The sequence below is a fragment of the Streptopelia decaocto genome, assembly GCF_964273445.1.
Source record: "Streptopelia decaocto genome assembly, chromosome: 3".
Taxonomy (NCBI): domain Eukaryota; kingdom Metazoa; phylum Chordata; class Aves; order Columbiformes; family Columbidae; genus Streptopelia; species Streptopelia decaocto.
In genome coordinates this window covers 73,713,028-73,740,316 of record NC_138656.1, presented here as the reverse complement: position 1 = coordinate 73,740,316, position 27,289 = coordinate 73,713,028, and the positions used below count along the sequence as shown (strand labels likewise).

Sequence of the window (27,289 nt, the reverse complement as noted above, 5' to 3'; positions counted from 1 at the left end):
TATATATATATATATGTATATATACACACACATATAGTTTTTAACCTGTTCTATGAGGGATTTAGTGAACACTATTGAACAATATATCTCATCACTCATACACTTTAGTGTGTATGTATCATATATTTCTATAGCTGTATGTAATGGTGTATCGAAACACATCATGTAAGAAGTTTCAACTCGTGTCCCTGGATGAGTTGAGGACCAGTGTGACACAAGTCACCCCTGTTCCTTGCAGGAACTGAGGTTCAAAGCAGGCATTCTTGCACTAAGCTAAACCTCAGGAAATCTCACGAGTTCAGAAGTTAAATTTCAGTGAGAAATAAATAATGTAAATCAAATAAAGGGCATTTTTTTTTCCACCAGAACAATACAATAGTCTGGCTGTATATGCCTTAAACATGAAAATAGTGTGGGAGGAGAGGTAAGGGAGCGAGAAGGTGGGAGCCTCTTTTTTCTAGCTTTTGTCCAAGGAGCAGAGCTGTACTGGAAGATCTCACTGGATGCATCATAGAGTTGGAACATATGTGTGCAAAATCTGGAAAGAGCTTTCAGTTTTGGGTGCAAAAAGCCATCTTTGAAAAGTGGTCTTGGGAAGGAGTGGAGCAAACAATGCTATCATAATGCATCTTCTCTTCCTTGGCGTGCAGTTATCACGAGAGATTTGTAACTCTTTTCTTGGCTCATTATTCCACAGCTAGTGTGTATTCTCCATTCAGTAGTGCCAGAATTAAGATGAAGCCTGCCTGTTTCAATAAGGCGGCTTTGTTGTCCAAATGGCAGCACTTGTATAGAAATTGGATTGACTCCAGCAGAGCTTGCACGATACGCTGCAAAACTGTTGTCATATGATCCTTTTATTACTAAGAAAAAGCCTCTTCTCAAAAAAAAACCCCAGACTAATCCTTTTTTTTTTTTTCTTTTCTTTTTTTTTTCTGTTTTGTTAGGGAAAAAAATCACCAGAAAATTCTTTCTATTAATAATTAGCTGCAAATTTGAAAACAATGCCTAATGATTGAGTATAATAAAGAGATCGAATTAAGTGGAGTGACATTAATGTAGAAAGATGATGGAGCTCTCTCCACTTCATTTTATGTAGCAGCATTCTTGATTAATCAACTCACAAGTGTAAGTAAGCACTGTACCATTCAACCTTAGCAAGAAGGGATGGGAGGTGATGGCAAAAAAATGGAAAGGAGAGATGTTGGAGTGATGCAAAGTGTCACTGCAGTTTCTGAAAAGCACGTTTCACCCACCTGCATTTCCTCAAGGCGTGAAGATGAGGTGGCTTGGTCTAAACAAACTGTTTGAGAGAGCGAGCATCTCTTGGTACTCTGTGTTCATACAGCACCTGGCAATACGAGTCCCTCATCCAGGCTGGGCACAAGGTAGGACACATCCTTATGAGAAAGACATTAACCGCTAACATCTGCTAGTGCTAATAATGGAAACCGCTATTTCAACTCAAAGTATTATATTCTCTAAGAATTTTTTTCTCCATTCTGGTATAAAGCGTCTATAAAGAGAACACTTCTTATTGACTAAGTAAGGTCCAGGTGTTGGATTTGAAAAGAGAATTCTCTTCCCTTTATTTTATTTCTTTTTCCAGTCATGCAGAAAATAGGTGAATACATTTTGCTATAATTATCAATACTAATTGTTAACCAAGAGATGTTATTAAAAAAATTGTATGTTATCACTGGTGTAATGTAAGGAGAAATTGCCTCAGGTCTAGATGAATTTTATAAAGCATCTCTTTTTTTCTTTAAATTTATTAGTGCACATCTGTCTTAAGGTACACTAGGAAGCCTCATTTTGCGATGCTTTGTGACATATAAACTGTTTTTTCTTTAGCTTGTCTTTTGCAGCAGTGTGATAATATTTATATAGGTTTTGGTAACTACAAAATGGAATTGAGTTCCTAGCACATACAGAGTAGAATTAATAGATTTTAAAGCTGGGGGGACTCATTATGCTCATTGTCTCGTGTCTGTTTGACACACAGGACATTGAATTTCATCTAATAATTCCTGCATCAAGCACATAAATTCTGGCTGAGCTTGAGGGTACTTTAAAGGCATCCAGTCCTGATTTAAAGACTTGAGATGATAAAGCTCTTGGAATTTTTTCCAGCAGTTAATTACCTTTCTTTTTTCTTTATAAGAAGTTCAGTACTGCTTTTAGACTCTTAATTTGTCAAGTCACTGGTGGTTTTGTTATTTTTTTTCTTTTTTATTTGGTATGTTCCATTTTCATGCGCTAACTTCAGCTGATGTCTGCTTAGTGAAGGTACATATGACCAGGTCACCTCTTAGTCTTCTCTTAGATAATCTGAATCAATTGGACTCCTCTTGCTCTCCCTGAAAGGTGTGTCTTTTAGGGCTTTATTCTGGTAGACCTTTATTCATCTTAATATCATTTGTGTAAGTATTACTCATTATGTTTGGCTGTTGTATTTTTTTTGGTGGTGGTGTTTGTTTTTCTTTGTTGTTTGTTCGGGGTTTTTTTTTGCTATTATGGACACTCTAAGCTTTTTGAAATAAAGGAATTATCTAAAACTCTATTCATTGTTCCATCACGTACTTGTTCCATATCCATTTGTAGGCACTACAAAGTACAGTTTGTGTTTGGTAGGTGTGGAGGTGACTATTTATGCATTGAGTGACTAAGGAACTGTCTATATTTAGCTGCTCCAAGAGTTGGGAGGGTTGTATACTAGATAGGTGTGCCAGGTGTTGTTTTAGAAAATTCTCTCTAAATTCTCTCCCCCAGCGCTTCCCTGGCTGAGAATAGTTATCTAAAGATTGATAGTTAGGCATAAATTGTAGGTCTAACAAATAATAATTATGTATAGTAAGGGCCAGTCAAGCTGCCCTCTCTAGTGTCAAGTGTTGTGTGTACCGGATGATGAGTAAATTGCTTCTCACATCCAGGGATTCAGGATCTTTGAATTTGGTTTGATTGCAAAGCTAAAGGTATGAATGTGCTTTCCTTTTGCTCAGTATCGTGCCATGCTGCTACTCCATGGGTTAGTGTCTGCTCCAGAGCATTTCTGTAGTCTTGATCGGAAGAATAACTCTTATCTACAAATTATTTATTTTTTTTCTAATTGTGGCTTTTTTGCTTCAAAGAGTTTTGTTTATGTGGGACGTAAAGGAACAAATACTATTTTATAGAGTTAGTGGAATTCAGTAGGCAGAGGTCAATGGAGTGGGCTCTCTGCCTTTTCCTCTCTATCACCTGGTTCAATACCTCCTGAAAAGTGTTTGCAAAGATGCTTCATGTTATTTGAGTCTCTCTTCTCTTCCTCCACAGATCCATTGGTAGTATCTGTCTTTGTAACTGGAGTGTCCACAAAAGTTCATTTCTATTAGAAATTTTCTATTACCAGTAAATTTTTTAGTCACTATTAGATTTTTTTTCCTTTTAAATTTAATCTCCTTTGTGGATTTTTGTTTGCTTGGCATTGCAATTGAATATAATTCTTGTGTCAAAGTTCAAAAATACCCCCTTCCCTCTCTACACCTCTCTGTAGGGAAGGATAGATTTCTTTACCTACCCAGATATGCCAAGTGTTTTGTTTTGTTTTGATTTAATTGGAAATAATGTGGGTGTTCCATTACTTTTTCTATTTTCTTGATCCATTTGCCCACTCTGCTGTGCATGTGAGGAAGAATTTAGCCTTCTTTAGGTGCAGGAGCCGCAGCTCTTCTAAAATGGCTGAAGCTTCAGACTCCGTTTTCTGCTGCTTTTTCTTTGCCCATTACCTTGGTTTGTATGGGGACGTAGCGCTGAAGCTCTTGAAGAGGAAAAACGGTGAGATCAGACAGAGCAAAGCCACGTGCAGGAGGCTGCAAACCTTTTACCAGCGAGGTCAGCAGCATGTTGGGTGTAAAGAAAAATGTCAGAAGAGACAGAATATAATGTGATTTTTTTTTTTTTTTTCATATGTTGAAGGGGGATCTGCTGTCTGTGTGATGTCTGGCTTCTGTTCCTTGAAGGTTAGCCATGGAGAGGGAGGTGCTTGCATCCACTTGTGGTTACAGCACTGTCTCCGTGCAGGGAAAGGCGTAGACATCTTCTCTCGCCAGCAGGCCACTGGAAGCTCCATGACAATTTTGGTTTGCTTCTGTCTTAATCCAAATCCACAGCTTTCCAAGTACGTGGCACAGGGGAGGTTACTATGGGTCACTTAGCAGTTTCCAAGTTTGGTGAAGCTGCTGTGTAGCACTTATTAAGGGGATGGTAGCATAACAGGTAAGCCGAGTAAATGGATTAGCCGTAAGCAGTCCTATTGTTGGCATTGGAGGTGGGTTGTGAACCAAGCAATCATGTCTTGCAAGCGATATTCTTTCATCCCCCGATTAGAGAAGAGCAGCATAAATAGAGTGGCCTACATTGAAATGATTCCTAGAGTAAAGAGGCATTTAAAGCCAGGAATGGTTATGGGTACTTGCAGCAAAGTGTTCAGCCACAATACCCTTTCCAAGAAGAAGGGGAGGGGAGAGGGGAAGGAGCATTAAGCCAAGTACCTCTCTGTCCATCTCTGTCTGAATGCTTCAGATGTTAGGGACAAATGATTCCTTTGAGGCATGCAGCGCTGCTGTTGTCTCTAGGAGCTCCATGGAGCAGCTTTTACCTTTATTTTTAGTGCTTGGCTACTGTTGGCTTGAGGGGGAGTTACATGAGGAAGGTCGCCTTTGTGTTTTATTAACAAGACGGGTTGGGGAAGGGTAGAGGCATTGTATGCTTCTAGTAGTGCACGTTGATGTGTTTAGAGAACATTAGTCTGCAGCACAGGAATTGCTAATAAAAGTGATTTTTGCCTGTAGTCCCCTGTACAAGAAGGATATTTAGCTTTCGAGTCCTCTCTGCCCTAAACACAAAAGAACATGGCTTGGCTGCGCAGGTGGGACACCTGTCCACGCTGTGTGGTGGCAGCTGGGGTCTGCATGGGACAGGAAGGCCGCCTGGTGTCTGTCCCCAGGCAGATCACTGGCTCTGGAGGGTGAGCTCTCCTTTTCCTAGCTCCGTGGCTTGTTTTCACCAGAGCAGCCAGTGCAGATTAGTTTTCACTGGGGTACAGCATGGTATGCTTGGTGTGGTGTGTTTTTGATGTTTGCCCTCAGTCTCCTGGCAAGGTTTGCAGCATTGCAGGTGTTTGACGGTGTGGCTTGCTAGGATCAAAGGAGCTCAGGAGGCTTAGGGTTGGATATTTATTAATTTGTTTCTTACCTGTTATTGTCACTCATTATCTAAGATCACTCTAACTGAAAGAGCTCAGGCAAAACAGTCACCTCCACAGTTTTCCTTACTGTGTCCTCTGCAGTCTGGGCTTCTTTCAGGGAAAGCGGTGTAACCTGGAGCTGCCTCCACCACCTCAGCTCCTCCAGCTGCTTCTGCATCCTCTGATGTGGGGGCTGACAAGGGCTGTGCGTGCCCGAGGTCCTCTCTCTGGGCAAGGGAGGAGAAAGTCCTCCACATCACAGCTCACATCTCTGCGGGGTTGAATCATGCTCTCGAGGAAACTTGCTCTACTCCCATCTTTCCCGCTATGGCACTTAGGTACTCCTTAGCTACCATAGGTATATAAATCCGGTCTTTTGAGGTCAGAAAAAGACTCTTTCCCAATCCTAGCATCAGCCTGGACTTTCTACCTGTATATAAACAAGTCCTTTCAGGTGGACTGAATGGGACTATAAATGCATAAGATATTCTGTGTAGTTCCTGTCCCATCCCTGCCTCCCACAACCTCTCTCCTTTTTTTTTTTTTTTTTTTTTTCCTCTTTTTCTATTTGATTAAGCTAATGGGATTTTGAGCTGATAGTACGTCTTTGAAGATAAAAAGACGTTTTCTATTGTGTGCATTAAAGCCTCCTGTAAGGTAAATGACTTCCATGCAAACCACATTGTTTGAAATGTCCTGCTGTTCCTGCCAGGTGGAGTTGCAGGAATTAACACAGTTCTATCATCGATAAACAATCTTTTGCTATCTGCAGGCAATAAAAAGATTCTGAGAGACAGAATAAAAACTCAAGTGCTTTGTATGTGGAGGCTGAGGCTGTTAAGTGTTAAAGGATCGCAGGGACAGCCTCCCTCTGGGACTTGCCCTCTCCCCAGTGTAAACCCTGTTCTGCAAAGACTTGGGCATAGATGTCAGTGAATTGGTTGAGGGAGCTAGGGGGAAGTGTGTATCTAGAATACATGCCTATTTGGGATGGGCTCTTCTCTTCCGCCTCATCCTCCTTCCGTGTCTGTTGTCAGGGGCTCCAGAGTGATCTTTGTCTGTGGCAGATTTGTCTCCACGTGTAAGTGGAAGAAATTTTGCAATTTCTTCAAGTGCATATCTATCTTTTGATGTTTCTTCCACTGAGTAATAGGATTGAAAGTCACAGCAGCAATTGAAACCAAGGTAGAAATAGATCCCTCCTCTGGCACCCTTCTGTCCCAGACTTGACATGATGGGCAGCCCTGACACTAAGAAGGCCCACTGGTGTTTTGTTGGAGGCTCTGTCTTCCATGGCCGCTGCCATGGCAGGTAACAAGCCCCTTCAGCAAGTTACATTAATGAAACTCCCTAAGAAAACTCTTTGTTGGTGCAAGGGAGCTGGAAACAGGCTAAGTATTTTCTAGTGTAGCTGTTACTATAGCACAGACAGATGTTAGGATCAGAAGGAACCATGTAGCTGTAGATTGTATCAGTTTGTCTAAACCTTCTTATATCAGCTTGGAATCTGTTGGAAATACAGCACATTTTTTAGAAAGACATTGACTTTAAACAATTGGTCTAATAGGATTACTCATTTTCTGATGCATTTGATTTTAAATCTTAGTAAATCTCCACATGGCTCATTTCACCCTCAAAATTATTTTTTTCCACGTGAAATATTCTGCAGTTACACTGAACAGTATTCATCTTTAACATAGCATGGAAATAATGTAATTTGAGTTTGATTTTTTTTTTTTTTTTAATTTAAAGAATTTATATTAATGCGGATCTTAAAATACCACTCAACGTTGTTTGCAAATACAGGCATGAAAAGACAGTGCTGCTGAGCTCCCTGCAATTCACCAGCGAGGCTGAAGAGCTTTCTCAGTGCCTTGCAGCAGGTCAGAGGAACTGCTTCAGCTGCATTCTTCCGCTGCCATTTCTATGATTGCACATTGCTTCCACCGTCAGAATGTTGAAGTGGTATTTCACATAATTTTGCTCCTTTGGCAGTTCTTCACAGACAACCTCGTGAAGGTGCAGTGATCCATTTGAACTCCACTTCAAGCATTGAGCGTGTCAAAGAGCGGGTACATGCTATCAGTTTTGGCTTCATTTTACGTGGAGTATTGATGAGTTTCATTTCAGGAATGTTAGTCGAGCCATTTGAGTTCAGGTATGAAGTCTTTGCATAGCTGCCTTTCATCGAGGGATTGAATTCATGTGACCCTGGCTTGTCCCTCCTCACTTCTTGCATTTCTTTTCCTCATTGCAGCCCTGCTCCTAGTTTATTCCATAATCTAGATTATGTCCGAAGGCAAGGCCTACATAAGCATATGGTACACATTGCACGTCGCATTATCTGAAGTCGTGAGGGTGTGATTAATGGGCTTAGGGTTTTAATTTGGCTCGTCTTACTCTTCATGTCTCTCTCCAGTGAGGTTGCAAAGCCGGACCAGTGACTGCTGGGTCCACATGCCAAGTGGTGAGGTGACATGAGTTTCCTTGAAGTGCTGGGCAGCTGCTGGAGGCAAACTTGTCCTGAGAGGAGGAGGAGAAAGAGGAAGACGAGGGCTTGCTTCAAACTGGCCAACCGTTTTTAGACAGTGTTGTTTTGTCAGATCCTAGTGTCTCAAAGCAGCTCGGTCTCTGCCTTCTGTGGTCTCTGCAGTGGAGAGAGCGGGTGGTCTAATTAATGGTTCACATCAAATGATGGCAGATTCCTTTCAGGTGCTGCTTGGCACTGTGGATAGGCATAGATGCCGCAGGTTTGTAGGAGGGAACTGTTCCTAGTGTACTTGCTGTCATGGGGTTCAACAGATGTGCAAGTCCTGACAAAGAGGAGCATGTATGAGATAGACCAGGGGATAAAATCCTGCCTGCATTGTCAACACCATTAACCCAGAAGTCCAGTCTGCCTTGTGAATTTGTCATCTGGGATTTGTAGAAGGTCAGTTGTACCTTCTTCATCACATTTATTGCATAAAATGATTTGTTAGTGCAAGACATGGATGTCCAGGAGAAATATGGTAGGCGTCTGTCCTGCGCAAATAGCAATAGGCGCTTGCTGGCCTGGCAGCTCTCTATGCTAGAGAGATGGGGGCTTTGTTGTGCTGTTTGGCACAGTGAGAGCGGATGAGTTGATTAAAGCAGCAGGTGCAGAGGCTCCTATATCTGCACTATATTCAAACTGAGCATTTTATTCTGGACTAGATTTGGTGTGGTCCTTTGGAAAAAATGTCCCCACTGCTTATGTGTGATGAATCTTCCTGAGGAGGGAAGTGGGGAAGGAGGTGCTGAGCTCTTCTCCCTGGAATGCAGTGGCAGGATGCATTGGAATGGCTCAAAGCTGTGCCTGGAGGGGTTTAGACTGGACATTAGGAAGTATTTCTTTACCAAGAGGGCAGTCGAACACTGGAACAGGCTTCCTAGAGAGGTGGTCGATGCCCCAAGCCTGTCAGTGTTTAAGAGGCATTAGGACAAAGCTCTTAACAACATGCTTTAACTTTTGGTCAGCCCTGAGGTGGTCAGGCAGTTGAACAAGATGATCACTGTAGGTCCCTTCCAACTGAAATAGTCTATTCTATTCCACTCTATTCTGTCCAAGCAACCGCTTCTTTCAGATCCTTTGGTCTCCGTTGAAAAACAGGAGGGCATTTGGCGCATCCCCACAGCTGAACTTCCCTTCTCTGAAAGAAGTATAGTTTGTGCCCAGCAGAGCCACCCCATGAACAAAGCCAGGATGCAATAGGAGGGGTGGCTGGGGGGGTTTGCTTCAAAAGTGCTCCAGACCAACCACTTGTGTGGACACAGCCAGGGTGATGCTAGCTGAAGACTTAGGACATCTAGATTTCCTTTCCATCTCTGGCACCAACGGGTGCTGTGTGGCTGGTGGGAGGCCATTGCACCTTGAAATGCCCCAACTGCTTCAGGTAGGGTGGTGTGAGCTCTCCAGGTGAAAACTGGTTTATTATATACACCTGTTGATATATTTCCTAACTGCTGGGGTAAACATTGCGTATGTGTTGTGGTGGGAGATGGGGACCCTGCACCGCATTCATCATTCATGTTGTCATCTTTGCTGCTTTTCCAACAAAACCCACACTTCATTCATAAAATCTCAAAACATGTAGCCCTGAGTATGAGATATGCTTGTCAAGGTATGGTTTGCTGTCAGCCATGCTATGTCGATGATATTTCAAGGGCAATAGCAAGATTTATGTTTGCTTGTAATAATTCTTCTTAGAAGGAAAAAAAAAAAGTGAAGCTTCAGTTCCAAGCCAGCTCGCTTAAGATAGTGAAATTAGCTTTAAAGATACAGAAATTAAAGTTGTACCTATTTTATCCATGGTGCAGTGTTCAAACAAACTGAATTAGGAGGTTTTTGTGTGGACTGATAGTCAAAATTCTAAGTTTTTATTTATCTTGGAAAGATCAAATGGTTTGTTTTTAGTAATAACAATTCTGCTAATTTTTATGTTAGGCAGCCAAATGTTGTTGGCTTAGATATCTGTGTCCCTCAGAACTGCTGTTTTTCATTTTTGGATTTGGACCAAACCCAGCATCCTAAGTTAAAAGCAAAACTTTTCTCAGCAGGTTGAGACAAAAAAGAAAGCGATTGTATCACAGAATATATGCACTTAACAGCTGAGGGTTTTGATTCCATGGTTACAACAACAAAACCAATAAAAACACACATATAGCCAGTTGGTGATTTTATTGTTTGAGTCGGATGGCCTTTCTTAAAATTAATTTTAATGGACAAGCAAAAAAGAATGTATTGCTGTACTTGTGCAACTGAAGTTTATGAAATAGGATTGGAAAAATACACAGAATAATTGGGCACATCCTGTACTTGGTGAATCACCGAGCTAGTGCAATGAACGTTGCTGTGTTCGGGAATTTAGGTCTATACCCTGCTTTTGCCAAGAACGTTGGGAATTGCTTGGGATTGCGGATGATCTGCAGCACAAGCTACCTGAACTGTAGCGTCTGCAAAGTTTGTTTTCTTCTTTGTTTATTTTGTGTTCTGAGGTAATTTCTGTTTTTGTGACACAGGCGTTAGCCCAGTTCTGTGACACCTTGCATCTGCTTAGACTAACTCACTGGAACCTAGGACATAAACCAGGAGATGCATGCAGCAAGACCTCTGCAGGCATTGGTCTGGTAAAAGAAAAAGATTCCTGAGCACCGAAGTATGCAGTCTAACCAACATCTTCCTTCAGAAAAACAGTCTTTTGTCTTCAAAAGTAAAAACAAAAGCTACAGACATTTGATAGCTTCAATATTGTTTGCCAGATAAGAGGGATAAACTCGTGAACATGTTTAAGAAATTACTGAATTTCCAGAAGACAGGCTGTTATTTAAAGGACATGAGAACGATTATGAAGCCAGAAACAAACCCAACATCCAAACAGGCTGTTGAATACACACGTGGCTCTTGCAGATTCTGAGCGAGCTGTACATGCACTGGCTTAATGGGATCCTGATGGACACCATCCAGGGCTGGAGTCTGGCTCCTGGTGAAACCAGGACTGCTGTCTGGCTAGGACTGACCTTCAGGTCTCAGGCAAACTGATGGAGATGTTTTCTTCCCTCAAGGAAATCTGCGTTTAGTTGTCAGCCAGAAAGACAGGATGGCTTGTGTGCAAGGCTTTTGCAGCGTTGCTTAGCGTTAGTTCTGGGCTTCTTCCATCTTCTTTACTTCCCTAAATCACAGTAGTTCTTTTAAAGTGAAACTTTACTGTTTTTTCCAGCAGCAGAGGTAGTTAACCAGGTGTAAACTGAAGACCGTGCTCCTGTTCTTTCACCCTGTGAGGACAACTGCCATCCAGGAGATGCGAACGTCACGCAGTTCTGGTGCCATTGAACTGAATGGCAGAATTTGAATTTTCAGGCAAAGCAAACAGCAGTTTCCTCAAGTATCTGCAAACATGGATCGATAAGTTCCCAAAGGGTCTTTTATAGTTCTGCTTCACCTAGGGAACAAGAGCCAAGAAAGTAGGAATAGGTGGGAAAAGTCCCACTAGCCCCAGAGAAGTGCTTGTTTTTGGAGTAGTGGGACAGACAGAAAGAAGTGGTATCATCGAAAAGTCTATGTTAGCAGAATTTCTGGAGGCTAAACTTTAAAAGCATAGCTTTTTTGTTTAAAATGTAGCCTGTCTGGGGGGAAGAGTGAAGTGGATTCAACCAGCAAAAAGCACCTGCTGGTCTTCTTGCCCTCCTGATAAAAGCCGTAACAGTTCGGGATGTTCCTGGGGAGAAAAATCAATTTTCTGCACTCCTCAACATAGCGGAGATGCAGCCGTGGCCGTACAGTAAGTGACTCATTCTGTGGCCATCTTTTTAATGATGAAACTATTATGTGCTACATCGCCCATTCAGGCATTTTGTTTTCTAATTCTCTACCCTGTTTCCCAGAAACATGAATAATGAGGTTTTTAGCAGAAAAGTGGAAATGCCTCCTGAGACACACTGCCAGGGTAGGACATGCTGTTGGTTGATGGTGTGGGTAATATTAGGGATACAGGGGCATAATTGGCTTGAACTTTTGCTCACCCCTAAAATTAAATCCAAAGCTTTTTTATCAAGTTCAGATAAGGTCCCTGTCTCTGTTTGAGTCCCATCAGAGCTCCGTCCTTCTGTGTAGCTCCTGGTGGTGCCTATTTCTGTCTGCTTGGGATTTCAGGTGGGGATGGCAGTGCCTTGCAGACGCAGTGGTTGAACCCTGGCCTACAAAACCCAGTGAGCTCAGATGATAAGGAAAGGCAGTTTATTATTCCAAGAGCTGCCTTTCCCACATCAAGTGGATTTGCATCAGGCAACAGATCTTGAGCTTCATTGCCATAAAATACAGCAAGGAAAATCCCATTTCTGAGAGTCTTTCTACTGTACACAGATCCAGATGTAAAGTGCTGCTCCGTGCACAGCAAACAGGACTCGTATGTATTTTATTAATGTAAGTGTAATGTAATTATTCTCTTGTCCATCTGGCAGGTGGTGTTTTCATTAAGAAGTGAATAATCTAAGCTATAGGCTCTGTAGAGGGGGATGAGTATGGAGGAGATTCAGGTCATCTGCTGTGGGACCATAAATAGAAGCTAACAAGGGAGCCCTTGCTGTCCTTGTCTACTAGAACTGAAAATCTGTTGCTTTTATTTTTCCTTTAGCAGACTGCTCGCAAGCTTAGAAGCTAGTCTGTTAGTGAAATCTTTTTCACCATCATGCAGTTTAACTCCTCATTTATGGTGGTGGCTGGAGTCACAGCATGAAAAAATAGGTGTTATATAAGAGAAGGAAAATTGAGTCTTTATATAAACCACTATGCATAGGAAGCTAAGATTAAAATCACGCTTCCAGAGATGCCCAACCCATCTCTGGGTGTGAAGTACTCTTCGAAAAAGAAACATGCATTACTTAAGGGTTTTTATTCATGTTGAAGGTCATGTTAAAAAAAAAAAAAAAATTAAATGAAACACAGAACAACGAGCCTGAACCGTCCTCAAAAATTTTTTGAGAAGTGTGGCATGTGGCGCTTTCTAAAGGAAATCTAGTTGCTCTCTGACTGTCTGTGTGTCATCTGCCTGTTTCCAGAGAAAGTTTTCTGATGTCCACATGGAAACGGGAGCAATTTCCTCTTTCCGTGTCCTAGCAAGACTTTTCTTGGCACAAGTGACAGCGCAAGGCCTAGTTTGAGTTTTGTCCTGGAAAGATATAAATATCCTGGCCTGGTCCCAGGAACATTCAAGCAAGGATTAGGTTTTATTTTTTATCTGGTAACATTCAGGGAAACCTATCAGGGTGACCAGGCTGGGAGGGGTGTTCATTTATTAAAGCCTGTAAGTCAAGAGGAAAACTGAGCTTTTTAATTTTTTTTTTTATTCTATCATTTTTAATTTAGGAGGGAGGGGATGCTGAAATGATGCTGAGCATTGTTTCTTCATGTATGGTGTAGGTATCGCCAGGCGGAAGGTTAGAGATTCTTGTTGCCTTTTTGTAAAGGCACAGATTTCCATTCAGATGTTTTGTTTTGTTTTGTTTTGTTTTTTCCCCAGAGGATCCTGCTTGTTTTCCTTTCCAGTAAAGCTCAGGTTCACTTGGTGTTCAGCCAGGGTGGGGTGTGGAGGCTGCTCGCCACCACCACCTCCAAGGAAACACCTCCGAGGGTGCTCATCACCCTGGCTGTGGGTAATGGGAAACTGAAACCAGAGCTGAGCAACAGCCCCCTAAAAACAGCTTTAGAGGCTGGGTGCCAAAGAGTTCAGAGCTGTCTGAAGGTGCTAGTCCTACTCATCCTTCTCATTAAGGATGCCTCTCAGCTTCTTTCTTTTGTGGGTACTGCTAAAGGAGATATTTAACTTCTGCACAACTTCCTCAATACAAGGAGCAATGGGAGTAGGGGCAGTAAATAGAGCATCCCAGGCAAATGGTGAGCTAGAGCTTTGCCAGGCTGTGATAAAGCATCGGTGACCCTTTGCCAGACATGTTCTTTCCTCTCCATTTAAAGATATTTATCCCCCAGACTTCATTAGGTGTTATCTGGACAGGCTTGCTGGGCAGATCTGTCTTGACCATAAGCCTCCTTTGATACATTTTGCTTGGGGGCAGGGGGGGGCTCCTTGTTTTCTATAGGAGTCATTGATTTCGATGTTTAACAGTTTCATTGTTTCAAGTGAGAATCCACTTCTCTGCATGCATCAAGCCTCAGTCACTTGTACGTATGTGTGAAGGTCAGTGGGCTTGTCAGATACCCTATTGTCAATCCTGTCACTAAATCAATTTCTTTTAATTAAATAAAAATGCGCTGCTCTTCAGAAGAAGTGCACCCTTTCATCTGGACAAAGCCCATTATATCCGAACACAAATACGATAGCTGTGAGCTCTCTGCTGGTCTCACTTTGGCTGCTTGTCTCAGCTGGTGCATTTATGGTTTGGGAAACTTGGTGGTCAGAGTGGAGGGGGCTGCATTTTCCCTTCCTCTGAAGGAAACTGCTATTGCTGTTACTCTGTCACCACCTAACTGTGCAACATCAGAAGCATAAAAAGTCAATATCAAAAAGCAGGTAACCAACAGGTGAGAGATGTCCAAGCCCCCCTACTGCTCCCCCCAGCACCTGCCCCCAGCAGCACGCCGAAGTTTGACACAATGGCTAAGAGCAGGACAGGATTTCGTGTTCATTTAGTAATTCCCTTGGGGTTATGCTCTTAGATGACTTAATGACTTAGCGTATACCCCGTCTGGAAGATAAGCAGGCATAATTCATTGCAGGCAGGTCATTCATCCTTTGAGATAACCAGCAACTACATGCCATAGGGAGCAGGGAGATAAAGATACTATACATCAGCAGCAGTGGTTCAAGGTTTCAACCTCTCCGCCTCCTCCTGTGACCCAGAAGTCATTTACAGTTGATTATTCAGCCGTTTGCTTTCTTTACAGAGAAATACACTGGCGGTGGTTGGCTGAAGTGAGTACATTTTCTATTCCGCCCATGCCTTTCAGTGTAGCCGTAGCATATCTCTACCTGGAAGAAGGCATCCTCATGTTGCTTAGAGGCTTTATGGCTACATTAAATGCTGATTTTGAAAACTTACTGTGAATTGATTCCAGTTTTTCTGGTGTTATTTAAGTGGTGACTGTTGTTCACCTACTGCTTGGAATGCTCACACTTCATTAATTTTCAGTTTCAGTCCAAGAGAAGTTTCCAGGGGTCCAGTTCATGTGTTAGCAATATATATGGTCTAAACTGAGGCACAAAGAGAGAAAAAGTGTGTATATAACACAGTATATTATATTTCCTGATTTTCTTGTAAAAATAAAATTATTTTCAGTGTCGGCATGTACATTTTAAAACCGAACAAGTCACACAGCCATACTGCCTCTAAGCCAACAAATATTAGGATCAAACATGTGACATGACCTCTCCTGAGTTAATATTCCCTCCTCCAATAATCTGCAGTCCATAAACAGCAATCTACATCTTGAGATGCCCTGCATTGCAAAGTGATTGACTCAGCAGATATTTTATAGTGACACTCTTGGTGAAACATTTCTTTACACGCACAGCAAAAGAAATAGCAAGTAGAAGGCTTTTGATATGGACATACAATGGCCATGGTGTGATTCACAGTCTGTGATGTTGCTTTATTTGAGGAGGAGGGGAGGGAAAGAAAAATCTATTTTTGTTTGTTTGTTTTCTAATGACTTGAACTATTTTTCTTTGACTCAGCAACTCTGTACAGTACATACTGTACTACTGTAACCAGCAGTCAGGGCTGGGAAGTTGAATGATGCTGATAAAAGTAAATATTCTACATTCTCAGAGAGATTAGGAGGGGATGGAAGAATTAGTCTCGTTATGGTTCTGTGTGGTGTCACAGTCCATTTCTGCATCAGTGCTACCCTGCATGTAATCTTAAGACCTGTATTGCTCAAGTGCTAAAAACAAACAAGAAATTGGAATACTTTTCACATATTTTTTCGTTTACGAAACACATTTATTTAGATTATGAAAATGTTTACCTTGCACAAGAAACCACACTGCGAAGAAAATGAAGGAGTCTTCTTGTTTTCAGTAGTGCTTCTGGCCTGTTTGGAGGGTGTCTTAAAAATGGAGTAGAGGGTGATTTTGGTTGACATGAAATAATTTGATAATTGACGTGAAAAAAGTAGATTGACATGAAATACCCCATACCTCTTGATGTGTTCTGTCAGTCTGCATGCTACACAGTAAGAGTTGTACTCATCATGGCACACTTTGGCTTGTTTGTCTCATGCAAAACAGTTTGAATCCCAGCTTCCAAGGTGAGCCCTTACTACTTTTAAAGGTATTAAACTGCATTTGTGTTTTCATATAAGGAAACACTCAAGCCTGTAATGGGTTGTGAGGTAATTTGTCTGGAAGGGGAAGAAGTGCAGCCTGTGGACTGCTTTGCACAAGAAGGGATGCTCCCTAATGCACTTGGCATCTTTGTGTTCTGTGCCAATCTGCTTCATTAATGCAAGACATTCGCATGTCAGGATATGTTTAATACAAGACTTTCTGACTCCTTGGGGGAAGAGCCTCACTTTAGCGAGAGTCGTTCATTAGAGTTAGTTGGGTGTGAATTTTATGCAGAATATCCAGGCAGAAGAGTTGGTGTTGATTGTCACTAGGGGAGCACATTCCAGAGACCTTCTCCTCCCCTCAAGAACTGAATTGAAAAATGTTTCTTACTCTTGCAGGCTAAAAACCCTGCAAAGCACATTCTTCCCTTTTCCAACATGCTCTTCTGAGAAGTTTCAAGTGATGAGGAAGCTTTGTGGAAAGACAGTGAGGTTCTTGGAAAGGATGGGCTTCCCACCCAGGTTCTCCCATGGATAGCAGCTGCCATCTGCTTCCTTTCTGGAGGCTGCTGTTGCAAATTTTGGATGCTTTATTCCATGCACTTGCTTCTGATGTTCATCACGGTACTAGAAGGCCTAAATGTGTCCTCTGGCAGCGTTTAATTATGTGATAAAAACCATGTCAGTTTTAAAGCCTGTTCTTTTTCCAGTGAGGGTGATCAGTGGAAGGCATTTTCTTGCAGAGAACTAGGACTTCACATTTGCTGCTGCTGGCTTTCCCTTCTTGTTTCTTACTATATTTTTTTTCAGTTCAGAATGGTTTTCTGTGATTGTAATTGCACTAAGTACATTCGATAATGCAGAAGTGACCTATTTTGTGCACAGTTTAGCTGATTCTGCAGTTGCCTGTAGGTTTTCCTAGCAATGTTCTTCATCCACTCCTCAGCTTATAAAAGCCTGAGAAGTTAAGCATGGCCAGCACAACGTACTGGAGGCAAGGAAAGTTCAAGGTAATGCAGGAGGATGAGCCATATAGGTGTGAATGGGTTGTACTGAGTGTTTATAAGGCAAGGTGGAGGCCTCTGGAACCAATTGGGAGGACTAGAATAGATGTCATTAAATGTATTAAACTGTTGGAGGTCCTTTGTCCAGGTTTGTTAATACTCCAGTCACATGGCCAGATACCGTGCCCCTGTAGGCTCAGCAGTTAATGTACGATACCTCTGGCATCTGAGGTATGTACTCAACTATAAAAAAATAGATGAGCTGGGATCCATTGCTGTAAACACTGTCTGCAGCCCTCGCCCTGGTAACAGGTTGTTCTGTGCCTCACTAAAAAGCAGATAGCACTGTCAGAGGAGTCAGTGCTTCATTTTGCCGTGTTTGCTACATAATCAGTTAATTTTGCTTAATAAGTGCATTGCATCGCAGATGTGCGAAAGGGCACAGTCGCTTTGCTTTCTGCATAAAACCTCCCCTCTGGTGTAGCTGAAATTTTCGTGTTAGCAGGTGAGCTGACCTCAGCCAGTGTCCCTGACTTACCCCTGCCCTGGGCTGTTCCAACAGTGCTCTTGGCCATGCTCTGTGCTTGGAAGTGTTCAAGGTGCAAGTTTCTTAGACTAAAAGTTAGACATAGATGTATTAATGTATGAGGGTGGTCATTCAATGTCTACTGTGCTTATACTTTTATTTTAAATTGTAAATCTTGCATAAGGACTTCCCCACTTCTCATTGGGAAGTACTTTAGTGCCTGTCTTTCATCTAAGCATTATTTAGAATATAAAAGTTGGCATTCCTGATTTCTGACGAGATGAATCCAAATATGTCTATCTTAACGTAGATCTTTACATTTTACTGGCCTTTGAGTGAAGCTTTTGGGAACATTACTAACAAGTCCAATGTGACAAGGCATACTCTGTGGAGAAACTGAGTTTAGACCGTTGTTTAGGGACAGATTATTAAAGATTACAACTCAAGGTTTTAGAAGATCAGCACATTACACGGTAATATGGCAGATCCAACAATTAGTGCTAATCATATACCGCTTAAATTTGTAGTGAAACTGGATATGTGTAAATGGCTTTCTTCAGATGAAAATTAATATATTCAAAATAAGTAAGTATATTCTGTACTTACACATCCCAGTCTGGGAGTATTATAGGGATCTAAAAATAACTGAGTTTGTAAACTCTGTAGTGTGGTGTGAACATCTTGTTTTTAAAAAAAATGCAAAAAGTAATACTGGATGTGTAAAGGGTCCCTTTTTAGACAAAACAGGTGAACATATAATTAAGTTCATCTTTATTCAGAAAAGCAGGCAAGGGCCTGCTTAAATCTAAATGTGCTTAAGTTGTGTTTTCTTCAAGAAATACTTAAGCACATTTGAAGTTAATCATCCACACAAAAGATTTTCCCCAGAAAAGACTTGCATACACAAAGGGAGAAACTTACTTCAAAACTTAAGTATGATCACAGGTATAAGTGATGGGTTTGATTTTAGAAGAAACTCAAGGAAGTGCACAAACGCAATTGAAATTCAATGAGTCTGGAACATCTAATTGTCTTTGGTCGCTCTGAAAGCCTTGACCTCTTTTAAATGCTAAGAACTGAAAGAGGTGCTGGCTCTTTTATTGATTTCACATTAGAACACCAAAACTTCACTGGGTGTTTATCCCCAGATGTTCAGTGTGAGAATGTGACTCTCAGCCTATGGTTTCTCCAGTACTGCCAAATACTAGTGTCACTTTGAATATTTTTGTGAACAAGAAAACCACATCAAAATCCCAGTGTGTTTACAAACTTCAGTATTTATCATCCAGGGAGAACTGCAGAAGATAAAGGGGATTGGGTGGGGAAATGATGATTCCATTGCAGTGCTGTGAAGTTAGGAGGAGAAGAGTCTTTTGGAAGCTAGCAAGGTCGAGGTGAGATTTTGAATTAATACATGCCTGACCTGGCCTCCTCCCTTAGTCCAGGCATTCTACATGGGAAGATTTGGATCTAAATTTTGTATTTTGCTCTTTCTCCACTTTGGAAAGATGAATCAGAACTTTCAAAACAAAATGAAAGTATTGAATTTTGGAATGCTTGGTCAGACTGCAACAGTGGCTGCAACTTCTCAGGGGATGTTCCTGTGCTTACTGAGGCTAACTTCGTCTCAGGGCACAGAGAGGAACACTATTTCTGACAGCCATATCTTCCATGGCAATGTAAGCTGACCCTAAGAAGGGCTTTGGTTGTCCTCCATCCTCCCTCTTCTCCTCATGTCCCCCATGGTTTGCTCTTTCTCCACGAATGTTTAGCAGGCCAGTTCAGAGACCTGATCTGGCCAAAATCTGTCAGGAAGAAGAAAAAAAAAAACAAACAGGAGGACTGTGGAAGCCCTATTCGGACCAGTGCCACCCAACATGAACCTGCACTCACATCGTGGTGGTGGAGCTGTGTGTATGCAGGCAGCTCTCTAGACTGGGGAGCTACTAAGGGTGGAAAATGACACACCAGGGGAAATGCAAGGGTATTTTTACATTTGGCTGGTGGCATGCAACCACCTAAGCAGCTCCAAAAAGTCCTGGATGCCAGTGCAGGGACAGGCCTGGGCAGCAGGAGAAGAGACCTGCTTGAGTCAGCGTTGCCTCTGAAGGACTTGTCCCTCAAAGCACGCAGCTACGTATTTCACAGGTGTAGCAGCAGAGGTGGGATGCGGCTGCACACAGATGGATCGGGACACGAAGATGAACACCTTTAAGAAAAAGAAGAAGGTTTGGGAACGCCTGGCGTTAGCTCTCAGGACAGATGGACATGAGTCTCGTCAGTGTGCTGCGGCTGGCAAGGCCAGCCCTGCTGTTTGAGCCCATGGGATCCGTGGCCCTGGGCAGACAGTGGCACATGCTACTTCCAAATTGCAGGTTGCTCAAATCAAAGGGTCTTGTGTAACGGGGCCTACAGGATCCCTGGGATGCCTTTTATTATTTTTTTTTTTTTTAATTAAGAATGACTGGCAGCAATATGCCCTTCCGAAGTTGGCATACTTCTCCATTCACTCTTCCACTTGCACGTAGACACATACAGTCAAACTTGCGCAGCAGCCTGTCACGTGCAATTTGTATTCTTTGTTTGAGAAGCAGCCTATAGACAAAACCCGTTTGTTTCTCCCTTTTGTTGTATTAAGCTATTACCGAGGGGATTTTGGAGGCGCAGATGGGTTGGGCACCAGATTTCTGCTGACTTGAGTGGGAATCAAGGCACCTACTACTGCCTCTGGTGACTGAAAATCTCACCACAGGGTTTGGCTCACTGAAAGCTTCTTAATTTTATTTGGAAAAGGATGAATAAGTCTTTAAATAAGGAGTGTGTGCTTCTTAGGGTTGAAGGCCTTGTCTTTTTAAAGCTCTTAGTGTGTAGGCTAAATAAAAGGAAGCCTTAAATACTAGGGCTAGTAACACCTTTGTTACATGTTTTTTTTTTAAGTCATATATTTCCACTGCAGGGAGTGAGGCAGATGGCCAGGATTTTCTGTTGCCCTGGCCGGTTCCTTCTTTTGTTAAATTTGGCGATGGCGGACCGTGTTTCCACAGAGCTGCTGGGCCAGGCTGGCTCCAGTATGGGCAGCATTCACCAGCGCTGGGAGAGAGAGGCTCGCATGCAGGAGTTTGCATATGGGGACTTCTAAAGCTCGGTCGTACCTGTGCTCTGTGTGTGATGGGCACCTCTTTCTGAGCCTCACGCCTTTTCCCAGGTTGTCTCCTGCAACACAAAAGTGCATTTTCTCACTTTTTGTTCTGATTAACAGAGTTGACCCTGGTTATTATATTTATCAGGGGAGGTGGGGAGCACAGACCTGGTAGATGCACAAGGAGTTTGCAAGTGCTGAAGAAATAACATAACACAGGTAATAGCAGGTTTTGCATAGTTAGGTTTCAAAAGCTTACACCAAAGCCTATTTTTAAACAGGGAACTACTTTGAAAGAAACTGAAAACATCTCACGTAGTGCAGTCTGCACTTTCTCAGACCTTTTCTCGTCTTTCTAAAGTAGCCAGTCCTTGATACAGCATACGCACTATAAAAACTTAATTTTCCCTGGGTGCTGTTATGCTTAAATCAGAGTAAGTTAAAAATTGTAATAATTTTAAATTGCGCATGCAGTATAATTGTGTTTCTGTTTTGCTGTCTGCGGCTGGATTTAACACCCAGGCATTTACAAGAGTCCTCTGCATCGTGGGGCATGTTCTGCTCTTGTTTCACTTGGGGAGCTCCTGACAGTGTGAGACAGAGGTCCTGGTAGAGCCACAGGAGATACTTTTGTTGTTGGTTTGTTTTTTTTTTAATAGCTGCTTGTTTTCCGAGGTGTAAGTTTGGATTTTCCAGTGCTGACACAGAGGTTAATGGTCAGGATTAGTGCAGCACCTGGGTGGTGGGGCGGGAACAGTAGGTTCTGCCCACTTTGCTCCCGCATGAGACTGACAAATTTCATCTGCTTGTAAGCTGGTTTGCGCTCACTTCTTGAACAACGTATGCTGTGGGCACTGCTTTCTTTTCAGGCTTTTAGTCAAGCAGAAAGGCAACTTTTTGCACTTACTTCCATTGCTTTTGGCATAAAGTATTTTGGCCATGTTTGTAATTGGACTCAGTAATAAGTTTAACCATTTAATTATTGTTGTAAGCTCAGGGGAAGGAGAAGGGCTTAGAAATCATTGTAGTTCAGGTACATAATGAAATATATTTAGTTCAGCTTTACTGGGAGGTGCACAGATATTCTGGGCAATAAGAAATACAGTGGAACTTGCAGTGAAATCATCATTTGCATGGATTATTTTTATATGTAGATTAATATAAAACAAATAATACATGTTCTGGTTTTTGAACCAAGGCAATCATTCAGCTAAGAGGCTTGATATAGTACAAATGAAGGTAAGACCAAAAGTGGCTCCGTTGTCCTTTATTCCTACAACTTTTCTAACCTTTCTTCCAGTTCTTTGTTGGGCTCTCTAACAATGCCAGTGGAAAAATATAAAAGGCTAGTGGGCATAACCTCTGATTTTCATGTCATTCTACCTACTTTTATATATATATATTTTATTTTATTTTATTTTATTTTATTTTATTTTATTTTATTTTATTTTATTTTATTTTATTTTATTTTATTTTATTTTATTTTTTTCACCAGTTCTGTATATCTTCAGTGGGAAGGAGCTAGCAGCAATACTGTAAGGCCCAGGAAAGGTGCTTCCATTTTTCAGTTGAGAGGGCAATGCATTATTACAGTGTATTGCAGGCTTGGAATCTCCCTTATTACAATCATAAGTATTATGATTAGTGTCATGACATGTGAATTATTATTTTGCAATACCAGTCACTGCAAGCATCCTCTGTTGCACTAAATTTGAGGAGCAGCATGTTGGGTTGGGAGAACAGATTATCTGAGGGGGGAAAGAAAATGCCGACTGCAGTGTTTCCCGTAACATGCTGTTTATTTTCACTGCTTACCTAGCCTGACTTTTTCTGGCAAAAGCCCAGCACCTGCACCTGAGGACTCTGTGCCAAGCTTGGTAGGTCTGACAAAAACAGAGATTTCTTTCTGTAGGAAAGGGCAGCATGAAGGCTCTTCACCAGGATTGCTAATGACAGGGCGCAATAGCCTTACCGCTGCCTTATTAGCGCCGTACTAAGAACATGTTTCATGGAGCCTCCATCAATAGCATTGCCAGCTTTCAATATGTCGCAGGAGGAGCGAGGTCTCCATTAACACCTTGACTCATGGGTGGTGGGGTGAACCTGGCACGTTCCCCAGGCTGGACAGACAGCTGACGGAGGCTGCTCGCCCTGGAGGGAAAGCGGGTGATGTTGGTCTTACCAGCCCTGCCCCGGGGGCTGTGTCGGGGATAGACAGCTTCATCTTGTGGATAAGGCAGGAGACATAGCCTGATCCCGTGGGTGGGGATTACAGCCAGAGGCTGCCAAAGGAGTGCACCAAATGAGTTTATATCCCAGCTGTACACCTGGCTGGCCCGTGGCACCCCTTTGGGAAGTGCTGTTGAGCCGACAGTTGCGGGCTGTCCTTATGGGGTGCCATCTGCTCCCCTCCAGGTGGGCTTTCGCTGCTCTCCGCACACAGCTGATGCTGCTGGACCCAGGGTCTTTCTCCAGCCCAAACCCTTCTGCAAGCATCAGCATGGCCTTCTCCCGGTGTTCCATGAGAGAGGCGAGTTTTGGCATCCCCCCCTGCCAGACAGCATCCCTGAGGAGTGAGCCCTTTATGGGGCTGGGGTACCCCCGTGTTGGTGGGTGCAGAGCCATGGTGTCAGCAATCTCAGGTGACTGCGTTGTTGCTCACAGGCCTGCTCGCATCCCCTTGGATCTGGGCTCTAATCCTGGATTGCAATTTTAAATATTGTCAGAGTTAATTCCTGACTACTTCAGGCTGCAGAAACTGGTCTCTGATAAGGCTGTGTTTAATAAGGATATTGGTGGTAAAGAGCTTTGTTGGCTAGACAGAGCTTTACCTTGCTGAGCTCTGCTCTGGCGGGCGAGGAAGAGGAGGTTCCCTCCCAGCACGCTCCCTTCTTGCAGGCTGGCAGTGTGGTGGAGTAGGAGACACAGGGAGGTTACACCTCTTTCCTCTCTCCCCCAGAATACCCACAAAATACGTTTACACAGTTGGCTGCAAGCAGCATGAGCAGCCAGGGTAAACGCAGTGCTGCAGTATGCCTAAACTCTTAAACAAATGCCAAAAATAAAAGCAGCCTACCTTACTTTTTCCACCTTACATAGCAGTTTCCAACCACATCAAGTGAAAAGTCTAGGTGGGTGTATAGTGTTTATCATCACTGAGTAATACACATTACATTAGCTGGGACGTTTGTTTTGTTCCTGACTACTGGTTTTACAATGGTTTTAGTGAGGGCAGGAAAAATGATTTAAGTTTATATTGTCACCTAAGAGATAGGAGGGTGTTGCTGATTTACAGAAGAAAGCTGGGAATGTAAGTAATATTCCTTTTTTTTTTTTTTTTTTTTCCACTACAGCCGCAAGTAGGTTGAAAGGCAGATGGTAGAAATGCAGAATCTAGCAACGCAGGATTGCTTTCTGTAAGAGATGGTGTTGTAGTGGTTTCTGTGCCTGCATTCGTCTGTAGCAATTGTGTCCTCCAGTATTTGAAAATTGTTTACATAGGTGTCAGCAAAATTTTCTGTCCAAAGCAATGAAAAGTTGAAAACAGATCCACATCACAAACTGTACTTTTTGTTCCCCTGTAGTATGTCTTGTGTGAAATATTGCAAGCCTCCTTCCGGGAGACTTGGCCCTGGTGAAGGCGAGTACTAACCAGTGTGGGAAGCAGGTGATAGTGCAGCATCTCCAACCTGGGGGTGGTACCAGGGTGTGCGGATGTCAACAGAGGAGCAGCAGACACGGTGCTGCTCTTCTAGAGTGATGCTTTGCAAGTGAAGAGGGTAGGTTTTGTCAGCTGTGCCTGGGTAAAGCCTGCACCAAAAGTGCTCAAAACAGCAAGAGAGCAAGTCATAGCATGCAAAAGTTTTTGACCCTATATGTTCTGCGAACAACAGTGGTGCGGTGCTGAGACTGAGTGGTCTGTGGGAGTACGTTGCCAGTACATGGGAGGAGTGGATTAAGGAAGCCCATAAAAACAGGGTGAGAAGCAAAAACTGACTCTACCAGCTTTTTAAGGCACTGAAAGTCAGAAATGCACCAAAAATAGACCCAAAGGATAGATAAAAGCCAGAGTAAGGGGAATGCTGGTGCATCTGGAGGTGCTGGACAAAGAAAACCTTGTTGCCTTGCGGGGCTTTACCCTTTGACGCGTCATTTCAGTCACAGGATGTTCAAGTTTATCCAGGAGTTGGCAGACAGATGGACCGCGAGGCAGTTCACAGAGTGACTCAGTTTAGGCAAGCATGAGGAGTCATCCACATGAAGGTAACCTACTACAGTATTTTCACAGAAACAAATTCTTATTTTTTTTTCCCTCCCAGGTTTTTATGTTTTTGTGGTAATGCTTGGGTTTTCATTCATGGTAGTTTTCCAGTTGGTACATTGCTTCCTGCCTGCTCTGCCACCCAGTCACACCTCCACCTCTGCAGAACAGAGATACAGGCATTTTGTTGGCCTGACCCTTCGCCTGGCTGTTGTTGGTGGCCAGGTGGTCTTGCCTTTTCGAGGAGCTGTTAGCAAGAAGTACCACCACTGTAAAAATTGTGCAACATCCCTGTATTTCCTTGCCACCTCCCTGTTCTCCTTTGCTGACCGCAGTGTTTGGGCTTTCTTGTGGTAGCTTCGTGGAGGACCGAGAAGCATCTGTGGTGTGTGATTTTTAAGGCACTCATCCCGCTGCTCATTGCTGGGATGACCCTGTTTCTGCAGTCAGGCAAACTCTTTAGGAACAACTGTTTCACTTGGCCTTTTCTTTCTAGAAAGCTGTGGCCTTGAGGCTGCATCACATGGTGGTGTTTCTCTAAATGAAGAGGGTAGGAAAAACACTGTATTTATTTATGCTGGATTTTTTCAGAGCTGCGTAGGAAAGTTTCTATTCTGAACAAGGGCAGAGAGATTTCTCCTTTGGATTGAGGTTTATCAGTTCGTTGTCTTGTCATTTGATTCCTGTTAAGTTGCTGTGGAAGCACCAGAGTGAGGAGCTAGGGATCTTTTCAGATGTAAAAGAAATTAAAAAATGAAGGATTAAATAGTTTACTCTCTGAGGCTAAAATTACAGGTATTAAGTGCTTTGTTTTATTGGTAGAGAAACCTTTATTGCTTGTTACAAGTCGTTTACTTGGGAAGGGCAAGAAGAAAGTTTGTAGCCCATTTCTGTTGTTTCAGATGAATTATCTTGTGTGTCACTAGTAACAGTTTGTCTTCCCATACTTCCCTGCTTGCCTGCCTCCCCCCTTGTTTGAGGCATGAGTGTTGTGCCTCCGGTCTTTTTAATAGAAATACCGTGGTCTCGAGATATATTTCCCTTTTTCATATGCTATTATTGTAATTTGGTTTATTTCTCTGGGCATGCAAAGATGAGAACAGCTTGCACAGAGCTTGCAATCTTAGCGATGAAAAGGGAGAAGCAAAAAGAAAAAATAACTTCAGGGAGAGAGGAGTAAATTATCACAGTCTGACTTCAGGTGTCTCTGTGCCCCACATGAGCGATGGGGCAGTTTTGATCTTAGGTGCTCTAAAACGAGCCTCAGGCCTTGGGATGCATCGGGAGCCTCAACTCCTAGCTTGGACATCCAGGATGCCTAAAGGTGGGCAGTGGGGCTCATCCCACTCTTCCTCGCCCTCCCTCCCCAGCATGGTGTGCATCTCCTGCCGGGGACGGAGAGGGTGTACGCCCCAGTACTGGGATGTTTACTGTAGGGCTGTGTGGGGCTGGTTTAATAGCAAAGTAGTTTTAAAAACAACCAGGCAGACAAGACGGTGGCTGCTGGTAAAATGACTCTGGGAAGATGCCTGAGGGGGAATTAAGATACAATGCCAAAGCTATTAACTGGGAAGATCCTACCTCCTCAGCTCCAGTTTTCTTTGCCAGTGTTGAGAAGGAATAGATCAAAGGAACTATAAACAGTTAAAAAAAACTCTCCAGGCAGAAGGGAGGCACTTGTTTGGGAGCTGCTCACGGGGAGCAGACACCTGCCTGCAAGTTTACAGGAATCTCAACTTCTCGGCAGCTCCTGAAACATGTGGTGGCACAGGACCGAGCTAGGAGAGACATGCATCTTTTGTAGCGGTTTTAGAAAATGTTGTGCTGCCTCCCCTTCTGTTAGCAGTAAACTGTATTCTGATTAGAGAAAGCTGTTTCATGGAGCTGCTGGCACCAGCAGCCAACAGGCCCTGGTGATCCCTGAGTGCTGCCCTGCAGAGCTGCGGTCCCCAACCCCAGTGGGTTCTTTTGGAGCAAGAGAAGGGATGCAGCCGTGCCAGGGAGCACGTCTGTCACTGCCCGTCACCCTGTTGTGCTGTGACTCCTGCACACCCTGGGGAAAGCAGTAAATCCTTGCTGTCCAGCTGGGGAGGAGGGTGAGATGAGGCTTGGGCAGGTAAGGCCAGGCACCTCCCAGCCCTCCAGCAGCAGCGCCGCATCCTTTGCAGGAGGCAGGTATGGCCACGGGTATGGGCACAGCCTTCAGCTCACAGCATGTAGCCCCAGGAAGCCTGAGATTTTTGAGCAGTCATCTCCTCAGTCTGTCCTGCCTTCTCTGAGAGTTTTAAAATTCTATTTTTCCAGTAAGCAAGAGTCTCGGTGTTCCCC

The 27,289-nt window shown here is 43.1% G+C and overlaps 1 protein-coding gene across 4 annotated transcripts in view; it reads left to right on the top strand.

Moving 5' to 3' along the window:
* The window catches only part of FOXO3 (forkhead box O3), a 95,150-nt gene that overhangs the window by 32,902 nt on the left and 34,959 nt on the right, over positions 1-27,289 (top strand). Inside the window, exon 1 of one of the 4 annotated variants that reach the window (XM_082047230.1) lies at positions 12,138-12,167. The exons of the other annotated variants lie outside the window; for them this stretch is intronic. Within the exon in view, the coding sequence (XP_081903356.1) occupies positions 12,153-12,167 (15 nt within the window). The 5' untranslated portion in view covers positions 12,138-12,152. Of the gene's footprint in view, positions 1-12,137; positions 12,168-27,289 lie in introns of those variants that run through there. 4 annotated transcript variants of the gene reach the window in all.